We start from the raw sequence: 10518 nt of genomic DNA, 5'->3' as shown, positions 1-10518 counted from the left end.
ACCACCTCCACCACACCTCCACCACACCACAACACCGCTGCCACCATCATCATCATCATCATCATCATCGTCACATCTGTACCCTGTCCTGATAATAAAAATAAAGCGGGGGAGAGCTTTTTGTCTTTTAAGCTAGCCATTGCCTGCAATGGACACAGAAATAGAAAAATATGACTTCTGGCACACACAAAAAAGATTAAATATAGTTACAATGGAATTAGGGACTACAACTCCATCTATTTAGATGCACTTACTATGACAGTTAACCAATGGCGGCAACTGTCAAGACTTAATAGTTGCTCTCTTTTTATAAGAGCAACAGGAGAGAAGTCAGTCAGGCTTCTCAGTGCTAGCGGCGGGCGGCATGTGGGGAGCGAGCCCTGGGGGGGCGGCGGCGGCCGCCGCCGATGCGGTGAGTGCGGGAGGGAGGCGGCGAGCGGCTGCTCCTTCCGTCCTTCTTCCCCCTCAGCCCGGCCCCGCAGGCCGCTGCCCCTCCCGCTCCGCCCCAGGGTGGGGAAGGAGGGCGGGGGGCCCGTAGGCCGCCGGCTGCGGGTGAGGCCTGCGGCCCAGGCGGAGGGGTGGCGGTGCTGCGCTGAGGTGGAGCGTGAGCTCTGACAGGATCGGCTCTGGAGGGTGAGGGGGGCCGTTGTGTGTCGGTAACGGGGGTAACCGCGGCGGTGCTCCCGGGCGGCACAAAGGGGGTGAGCGGTGGTACCGCTGCGGAGGGGGCTGTTACTGAATCTCACTGAATCTTTAGAGTTGGAAGGGACCATAGAGATCATCTAGTCCAACTCCCCTGCTGAGGCAGGGTTGCCCAGAGCATGTTAGAACATGTTACTCAGGACGGCATCCAGGTGGGGCTTGAAGATCTCCAGAGAAGGGGACTCCATACTCTCTCTGGGCAGCCTGTTCCAGGGCTCTGGCACCCTCACCCCAAAGAAGTTCTTCCTCAGAATTGAGTGGAACTTCCCATGTTCCAGCTTGTGCCCGTTGCCCCTCGTCCTGTCACTGGGAACCACTGAAAGGAGTCTGGCTCCCTCCTCCTTCAACCCACCCTTGAGATCCTCGTCAGCATTAATAAGGTCTCCCCTCAGCCTTCTCTTCTCCAGGCTAAAGAGCCCCAGCTCTCTCAGCCTTTCCTCATCAGGGAGATGCTCCAATCCTTGAATCATCTTTGTAGCCCTACACTGGACTCTCTCCAGCAGCTCCCTGTCTCTCTGAACTGGGGAGCCCAGAGCTGGACGCAGTATTCCAGTTGTGGCCTCACCAGTGCAGAGCAGAGGGGGAGAATGACCTCCCTCGACCTGCTGGCCACACTCTTCCCTACGCAGCCCAGGATCCCATTGGCCCTCCTGGCCACAAGAGCACACTGCTTGCTCATTGTCATTTTGTTGTCCACCAGGACCCCCAGATCCTTTTCTTCAGAGCTTGTCTCCAGCAGGTCCATGCCTAACCTGTATTGGTGCGTGACATTCTTCTTCCCCAGGTGCAGGACCCTACACTTTTCCCTGTTGAACCTTATGAGGTTCTTCCTCGCCCAGCTCTCCATCCTGTCCAGGTTACTTTCCCTTGTGATCCAGTACCAGTGCCAATGCTGCTGGTCTCCTCCTTTCCCTTCCCCAGCCCTGGGCTTCTGCCTCTGCCAGGTCTCCTTCCTCTCTCAGGAAGAGCCAGAGAGCCCCTCAGCCCAGTGGGGGGCTAGGCAAAGTTGATTTTGGTAGGCAAAAGAGTCATAGGCCATAAAGCACAACTCACCAAATGGAGGCAGACAGGGAAAAAAAACCCAAACAAACCCAAAAAACCACCCAAACAGATAGAGTAGCCTATCAGGATGCTTCTGTAGTTTTTGCCATGAGGGTGGTGAGGCTCTGGGATAGGCTGCCCAGAGCTGCCCCATCTCTGGAGGGGTTCAAGGCTTGGAGCAACCTGCTCTGGTGGGAGGTGTCTCCCTGCCCAGGGCAAGGCGGGGGGGATGAATTAGTTGATAAACTTTTAAGATCCCTTCCAACCCAAACCATTCTGTGGTACTACACACTATAAAGTGATTTATCATGCAAGTTTAAAAGTACTTCTGGAAAAATGAGGCAATGCCTTACCAGTAGTAGTAAAGCCATTCAGTCACAGTAGAATGTACAAAGAGCATTCTTTCTCTTTAGGGGGACATTTTTGCTGTCAGGAGTTAATTGTGTTTAATTTGAGCTGTTCTGGTAACTCCTGGAATGGCAGGAACAGAACTAATAATGCGAGCTGAGACACCGTCTGTTAGCAACAACAATAAAATTGCTAATAAGATTCTCATTGCTGCATCTTTGATAGTTGCCATCCTGACATCCAGAAAAACCCACGGAAATTTTTCATCTCACTTTCGGATAAAAAAGCTGCCTGCATATTTCTTATAAATGCTGTGGTCGTGATTCAGTATTGACCAGCGATCAGTAATTTGAGCGATTTCCTTCAAGCATTTTGGATTTGTGTCTCCTTTGAGAACAGCTGTCTTCTTTTTTATGACTTTACATGTCTGTGACTTCGGGTCATTCCTCCATACTTCCAAGTATCCTGGAATCTTCCTGCTTACCCTAGACTTTATCACTAGAGTAATACACGTTGACTGAATGTGACATTTTTGAAATCGATGGGAATAACTGTCTCCTTAGTAAATGGTTTATTCTTGAGACTGTGTTGCTCTCAGAAGAGTGTAAGTGTGTTGACAGGGCACAGATGAACACGCCTTCTCTGTTTGTAACTTGTTCAAAAGGCTTTACTGATTTTATTGATCAGATTCAACGCCCTGAACTAATGTTGGGATGGAGCTGAGGTTTGGTGGTTTTAGTAGGAATGTGAGGAAACTAAATGTTACCAAAAAAGCCTAAATGTGAGGAAACTAAATGTTACCAAAAAAGTTACTGAATTGCTTTCCTCTGAGCTTTTAAAAAGTGTAGACTACCTCTGCCTTCTCTCTGTAGGAGAGAACATAGCCAAATACCCACCTGAGAGGAAGCATCAAGTTGAAGGTGAAATATTGTCATCAATAATGGGCAGTTGTGCTTTAACACCAAACAAATGTAGGCTCTGTGACTTTGTGTTGCTGTGAAGAATAGATGTTGGCAGATGCCCTCTGAAATACAGAACAGTTTTCTTACCTCTTTCAAAATATTTTTCCATGCAGCTGAGGTACCTTTAGTGTGATTCTGCTTGACCTTGAGGCAGCTATCTGTGTGTGTGGACTTGTAGGCTTCCATTTGTACTCAAGTAGGTTTGCCTTCGGATTCTGCAGTTGAGAGGCGTTGTGGAGGTCCACTTTTAATTTCCCTGTTTTCTAAGCAGCTAGATTTTTGGAGCCCGTTGGAGCTTTTGATGAATCAGTCTCAAGCTATTACCACAGAGAGGTTCCTGGCATTGTTTTTCAGCCAACTACAGAGGGCTAGCTTGGGAAAAATAAGGAGGAAGGATAGTGCTAAAGAAGTGTCTCCTGCTGTCAACTCCTGCCCCAGTAGCACTGGCTCAGCTGGTGCCTACTTCTGGTTTCCAGTATTTGCATTCTTCTGGTCTCTACCTTTTTTCTGTGTTGAAGTGTCCAGGAAACAACTGAAGCAACCAGGATATTGATTTATTGGATATTGTTTGATGAACTTGGCTGAAGAGTGTTACTCCACTTCCTGGAAGCGAAAGTGAAGTTGGGGAAATAGTTGGAAAGAGTGCCAGTGTTCGTTAAGAAGTTACAGTGGATGAATTGCTGATCTTTTCTAGGAGTAGAGAAAGCTTCTTCCTCTGAAAGATTCCTCCCAGTCTACTTAGAATTTTTGCTTGTGGGAGGCAGGGGTGGCAGACGGGGTGGATGTGTTAGGAGGTATATGCAAGTAGAGTCAAGTACTTCCAGAGTTTTCACAATTTTGTTGATGAATAAAGAAGGAGCTGAAATCTGGCAGGGATTGTTCTCCTGAAGGTATTCTGACATAGCTCTTGGTAGTCTTGAACTTGTCTAGCTGCTTTTTGAACTTCCATAAACTTGCAGCATCCACAGCATGCCATGAATAGGAATTCCACAGATTGCCATCTGTTCTATGAAGAAGTTTCTCGTTCACTTGTTTTGAACTTGTCATGTGCAGCCTTTGATACGTTTCTCTCTCGTTCACTTGTTTTGAACTTGTCATGTGCAGCCTTTGATACATTTCTCCTTCTTATGTTGGAAGACAATGTGATTCATTATTCAGTTTTGTCACGATTCTGTAGACCTCTGCTATGTCCTTTCCTCACTCCTTTTTCTTCCATCCTGCTGAACCCTAGCTATGGTAGTCATTGCTTGTGTGGAAGCCACTCTGGCTTTTGGTGTGAATCTTCTCTAAAATTACAGGTACAGAGTACCAGTAATTTTACTGTATCATTTTGAAGTGGGTGCACTGGGGGGAAACAAACCTTCGTGCAGTGTTGAGGAACAATGCGCTATTTAACTTGAACAGTTAAATAATTATATTCTTTGTTGTAGTTTTTAATTTTTTTTTTCTATCAACTTCTGATACCCAGTCTAATTTGTTCTACTAGGTACTCACTTTTGGTGAGTTTTCATCACTTTCATCGACTTGATGATGTTTTCATCAAGATGTAACCCCAGCACCTCATTCCTGAGCGGTATCTAACTCAGAGCCTGTTGTATGGAAGAATGGCCTTGCTCATATCACCATCAGTATGAAATTTATCACCTCTCTTTGATCTAATGTGTAGCTCTTGCCGTTACTGGCGTGTTTACAGACATTCAAGAGAGCTTTGAAAAAGTAACTTAAAGGTTAATACTGGATAAGTAGCAAATGGAGACTTTTTCAATTTGAGAAAAAGAGAAAACAAAATCTGCCCTCTACCTGCCAGGGTTTGTTTGGGTTTTGGGTGGGTTTTGGGGTTTTTTTTTTTTTTGAGTATTGCAAATTCACCTGATCTTGCTTTTTTATGAATTTCTCAAATAATGCATTTTTGCAAATAGTATCAAAACTTTCTGTGAATGTTTCAGGAAATGCTTCAAAGACCACCAGAAGATTTTTTTCCAAAGATGGAAAGTCCAGTTGAAGATATGGATACTTCTGATACCCAGTGGGGCTGGTTTTATTTGGCTGAGTGTGGTAAATGGCACATGTTTCAGGTAAATACATATGAAGTTATATTAACCTATGATGGATTTCATACATCAAACTGCCTCTTGCTGAACTTGTCTAAATGTGTTTTTTCATTTATTTTGAAGACTGATTCAAACAATCATTGCTTTGTTGGCAGTGAAGATATTGAAAGGAGCTTCCGAACAAACCCACATGGTTCTGTTTCTTTTACTACTGCGAAATTTAGCTACATGCTAGACTTTTCAGGTATGTATCTTTTCATAGAGTAAATTTAAATAATAGGAGGTGCCAGTTCATTTGTTAATTTAGCAAATTATTGTCCTCGTATATAGTGCAAAAACTTGTGATTGTAAATATCGTCTTTACTGGAAAGTACATGCCAGTTTTTAGAAGTAGCTGCCCTATTACATTTTCTATTATAGTTAATTAATAAAGAAGCATGTCTTGTTTAGAAGCAGTCCACCATGTTACTGCCACGTACCTCAGCTCTAAGTGGTGTGGAGCATACATCTATGGGACTTGGAAGTTTGAACCTTTTTTCTTTGATGTGCAACTGCTTGTAAGCTTGAAAAACTCTTTCCTTCGGAGTCTGTGTAAGAAACATCGATATGAAGGAAGTTTTCTGCAAAATACTGGCATTAAAGTGATTTTATAATTCAGCGGGTAGTTGAAGCCAACTCTGTTGTCTGAATAACAAGGAGATAGGCAAAAGAATTATGACTGGGGTTTTTTTTTTATTATTTTTATTTTTTTTATTTTTATTTTATTTTATTTTATTTTTACAAAAAGTAGGGACTGAGTAAAACAGCCATGTACTGGGACTAAAGCAGTATGTGACAATACAAGGACTTTTATGTTTACTTGTGTTGAAATGTCTGTTTAAAAAAAAATCTTTGGTTTGCATCCAGAATATAATGCTAAATAACTAAATGCAAACACTAAACAACTATTTTTGTGCTACTGGCATGATGTCTTGCATTAAGGATAGCAGTAATGTGCTTTGTTATCCTAGTTGCATTAAAGGCAGCGGAAGTTTTGCCAGTGATGTAGTGGGGTTGAATGTTAGATGGGTATTTTAACGATAAACGTTTTGTTTCTGTAATATTTGTGCCTTTTGCCAACTTGCAGAAATGACAATGATTTCGAGGCCAGGATTTAGAAACAGTTATTGGAAATGCTGATTTGTTAATTGTTGAAATAGGAATTCCTGTCAGGCAACTTTAAGTGTAGTAATGTTATTTTTAAAAATGACACTTAAATGTTTCATATACTATAGATGAATTCCTGAAACTTTCATCCTAACTCTTGTTTTATGCTCAGCGATGAAACAAACCAACCTAACTACCCTTAAGCAACGTCCAATAAAGCGAGCTCCCTTTTCTATCAGTGCTTTCAGGTAAGGAAATGAAAGGAAGACTCTTTTTTTTTTTTTTTTAAATTTTATTTTATTTCCGATTTCTTCTAAGTAAAAAGTTTTTGCATCAAACTATTTTATTTCCGATTTCTTCTAAGTAAAAAGAAACCGAAAAAAATGTTTTATTTTTATTGTTTATATTTATTTTCTTTTTGCATCAAACAATTTGAGTGGTAAATCACGGTAGGGCAACTAGTCGAGTGAAAAGGAAGACAGTTCAGAGGGGATGAGTGATGAAAGGATTTTTTGTTTGAGAAAGTAAGGAACTTGTAGTGGGAGGGGCAAGGCATCCTGATTACTGATGTCCTTTGGCAGGGTTCCTAAACCTGTGCCTGACTTTACCCATTGGAGTCCCTTGCTGTAAATCCTTGTTGAATCAGAATTGCTGTGGAGAAGCACAATGGGGTAGTTTGTTCCATTTTAATAATGACTTCATAATTTTAGAAGTATTATCATAACAGCAAAACCGATTGAGTTACGTTTCCTTGCTTGTGTGTTTTAATAATTTACTCTAAAATGATTTGAAATTACGAGAAATTGCATCAAAACATTGCAGATTGCTTTATGACTCTAATTGCTTTAGATTGTAAGTTTCTTGCCATTGGATCAGTCATTCGATGTAAAGCTGTGCTGACGTTAATCTGAGATTCAGTAAACAATAAGCTGACCTATGCAGTGGTACTTACACAGGTAAAGTTGACTATATGTGAGGTTTTTTCCCCAAATAGCTTCTTAGAAGTAATTTTAGTTCTGAATTGTAGTTTGATTATACTTTCAAAAATAAATTTGGCATTTGTAATAAGAAATGTAGTAGCAGTCTTTTCACACTGATGTTCAAGGAGCACTGTTGGGGTTTTTTTTGAACCATCAGCTTTTTTTGGGATGGATATTTACTGAAGAGTGCGTGCAATAACATGGCAATTCATTTTTGGTTTTTTGTGTCTTGAATAACTGCATTCAGTACTGTCTTTCCATGTGATGACACCATTCTTTATTTTCAGGAGATTGCTTCTTTTAGTCATGGTTTTTAGGCTTGAAAGCTGCTATGCGTGTGGGATATATGCTTAAAACATTTTTTGCAGGTTTGTTTTATTAAAAAACAAATTCAGCTATGATTTTCAAGTGTGTATTTCTAACGTGATGCTTTTAAATACTTCAAATGAGTCCTTAGTCTCCAGGCACATAAGGTAGTTTTAATTCCTCATAGTTTGGAATGCTCAGGCTGTATCTACGCTCTCACATTTTTACATTATTGTTCCTCTCCTTATGTTGTGGACCTTTCTGACCATCTCTTCTGATTTATCTTCCTATCTGTTTTTTGGGGAGATGGTGTATTAGAACTGTTCATTACTGTAGTTTATTTATAATAAGCTAAGTTAGAATTTGAATACAAAATAACAGCTCTTGCTTTTGACCTTACCTGCTGACACCAGCCTTTGTTTGAATTAAAACCCTAAGTAGTTTTGTATAAGTTGTGGTTTTTTGCATACTGTATTGTTCAGAGCAGGAGTTTGACAGGAAGAAAGTGCCACATGTCTTTGATGTGATGTGTTTTACCTTTTTTTTGTTTGTTCGTTTGAAGTTTCATCTGTGAAAATGAGGCTATCCCTGTGCCTTCACACTGGGAGAATGTAAATAATGAGGAGCCATATCAGGTAAGAGTCAGTGTGCAAGTTGGTCAAAAAACACATGATAATGAAATAATGCATTGAATTGAAATCCTACTAACCTCTTTTCTTCCAGCTTATTCCATTGCAAAAGAAAACAAATGAATATAATGAAGTTTCTAGTCTCTTTGGAAAAACAATGGATAGCCACCGAATTAAAAGAATTAAGAGAATACAAAATCTAGACTTGTGGGAGTTTTTTTGCAGGTGAGATTATTTCTAAAACCAACAGTCTTAGGATTGTTAACAGAGCAAATCTTGAAGGCATGCAGCAGAAATATGTTTAATTTCTTTTATCATTAATGAAAATGTGTTACTTTTTCTATTTTCTTAATATTCTTATTGGTCATTCCTCTGTATTTGAAATTCCATTTTCAAGACTCTAGTTTCTACAGGTGCAGAAATGTAATACTTGTAGAAATGCATTAGATGTAGATGTACCACAGATAAGACTGATGTATTAAAGATGTTCCTGATGTCCATGTGGTAGATGCACATGATGTGAAGTAAGGAAACACAGATAAGCTTTTTGTAAAATAATTCCTTGACAGGCTTGTATTATTTTACTTTTTAGGAACAAAGCAAATTAATATCTGTGGCTTGTTTAATTTTTCAACTTTATAAAACCTAGGACAGAATTAAGTGTCCAATTAGCACATATTCATGTAATTTCTTTAAGTTTAATGTGCTACAAAAGCACATTAAACATAAGTTCTCTGTTTTTCCCTCTTTATAATGTGCTGGCCTGAAAGAAGCAGGAAATGCTGAGTTCTGTTTCCACTTATTTCACAGTATTAATCCTAAGCAGTTGTATTTGACGAAAGTTATTTATGTAGCCTCTAAGAAGGAGAATCAATTTTAAGCATGTGTTACACTATAGAACCCAACTAAACTAAGTTAAATGGTGAGAAAATAACTAAGCAGATGTATAACAAAAAAAGACGTTACATGATCTTTTGAAAGATATGTAATTTATTGTTAATTTAAATCTATATCATGAATATGCATAAAGAAATGAATTTAAGTTCTCGGTTAAGAGAGTTAGCCTTCTCCTAATTGCAAATCTATTTGGTTCTATTTACCTGTTTAAGTATTAAGGCTTATTTGCTTGGCCTTGTGTTTCAACATCTACCTTTCTACAAATAAGTTTCTCTAGAGGTGTATTTATGCCATCTTAATACCAATTTTTGAGAATAGGAATAGCAAGGAGACTTCAAAGTAAGTCTGCTTTGGTCTCCAGCGTAGATGGAGGGGGTGACCTCTGTTGCTTCATTCAGGAACAGATGTCATTTGGAGAGCATACCTAGTTTTCCTCACTGGTCAGTCAGTGGAATTCATGGTTTGAAGAACTCTGAATCTATGAATTCTGTGCTAGAATATTCTCAAGGTATGAAACTGAGAACGGGCCTTAGAATTTCATACATCAGGAGTATTACAGTATTGCCTTATCACTGACTGCAAGGTACTTCTTTTTTTTCTTAGTACCCGTACAGTATAAAAGTATATGGAGAAAATTCATTTCAGTTTTAAAACTTTTTTTTCCTGTCTCAAAAAAATACAAGTAACAATGAAAAATTGCTAGAATAAGTGTATGCAATTGAGGCCTAGCTGCTTTTCTGCTGAGGGTAAAATACAGCCTTGGAGTAGATGGGCTTACACACACTGCTGAAGAAATTACTGCCTGGTAGTACAAAGAAGTTACAAAGAAGAAGGTATTCTGGTATTTCAAATTCACTAAAAGTTCTTTTGATGTCCCACGTGGGAAAGTGAAAGTAACAGAAGACGAATCTTAGTCTAGTATATTTTGGTTTATGCATTTCGGTTTGGAGTTGTAGAGAGCTACAGCAAGTAGAAGCCAGTGTTTGGTCGGTGAGATTGCTGACCATCTCTAGAAACAGCTCACGTTCCATACGTACAAAGAGCCTGTCGCTGGGTGTTCAGCTTTGCTTTAGGTTTCTCCTTTATTGAGTGAACTAGCTGTGTATTGCTGACCATCTCTAGAAACAGCTCACGTTCCATACGTACAAAGAGCCTGTCGCTGGGTGTTCAGCTTTGCTTTAGGTTTCTCCTTTATTGAGTGAACTAGCTGTGTGAGAGCACTGGTGAGGCCACACCTCGAGTGTTGTGTCCAGTTTTGGGCACCTCAATACAAGAGAGATATTGAGGTGCTGGAGCGAGTGCAGAGGAGGGCAACGAAGCTGGTGAGGGGGCTGGAAAACAAATCGTATGAGGAGCGGCTGAGGGAGTTGGGACTGTTTAGTATGAGGAAGAGGAGGCTGAGGGGAGACCTCATCACTCTCTACAACTACTTGAAAGGACACTGTAGAGAGGTTGG

At 40.5% G+C, this 10518-nt stretch overlaps 1 protein-coding gene across 4 annotated transcripts in view; it reads left to right on the top strand.

Moving 5' to 3' along the window:
* Positions 1-357: 357 nt before the first annotated feature.
* Positions 358-10518, top strand: part of PARP11 (poly(ADP-ribose) polymerase family member 11) — a 13737-nt gene continuing 3576 nt past the window's right edge. The window contains exons 1-6 of one of the 4 annotated variants that reach the window (XM_014940076.1): positions 358-412; positions 5000-5128; positions 5260-5348; positions 6423-6498; positions 8099-8171; positions 8260-8390. In XM_014940076.1, coding sequence (XP_014795562.1) covers positions 408-412; positions 5000-5128; positions 5260-5348; positions 6423-6498; positions 8099-8171; positions 8260-8390 — 503 coding nt within the window. In that variant the 5' untranslated portion in view covers positions 358-407. Of the gene's footprint in view, positions 413-4601; positions 4682-4999; positions 5129-5227; positions 5349-6422; positions 6499-8098; positions 8172-8259; positions 8391-10518 lie in introns of those variants that run through there. The other 3 variants (XM_014940073.1, XM_014940075.1, XM_014940074.1) reach the window with 3 other exon arrangements.

The sequence above is a fragment of the Calidris pugnax genome, unplaced genomic scaffold, assembly GCF_001431845.1.
Source record: "Calidris pugnax isolate Ruff unplaced genomic scaffold, ASM143184v1 scaffold36, whole genome shotgun sequence".
Taxonomy (NCBI): Eukaryota; Metazoa; Chordata; class Aves; order Charadriiformes; family Scolopacidae; genus Calidris; species Calidris pugnax.
This window is presented reverse-complemented; position numbering and strand designations above follow the sequence as displayed.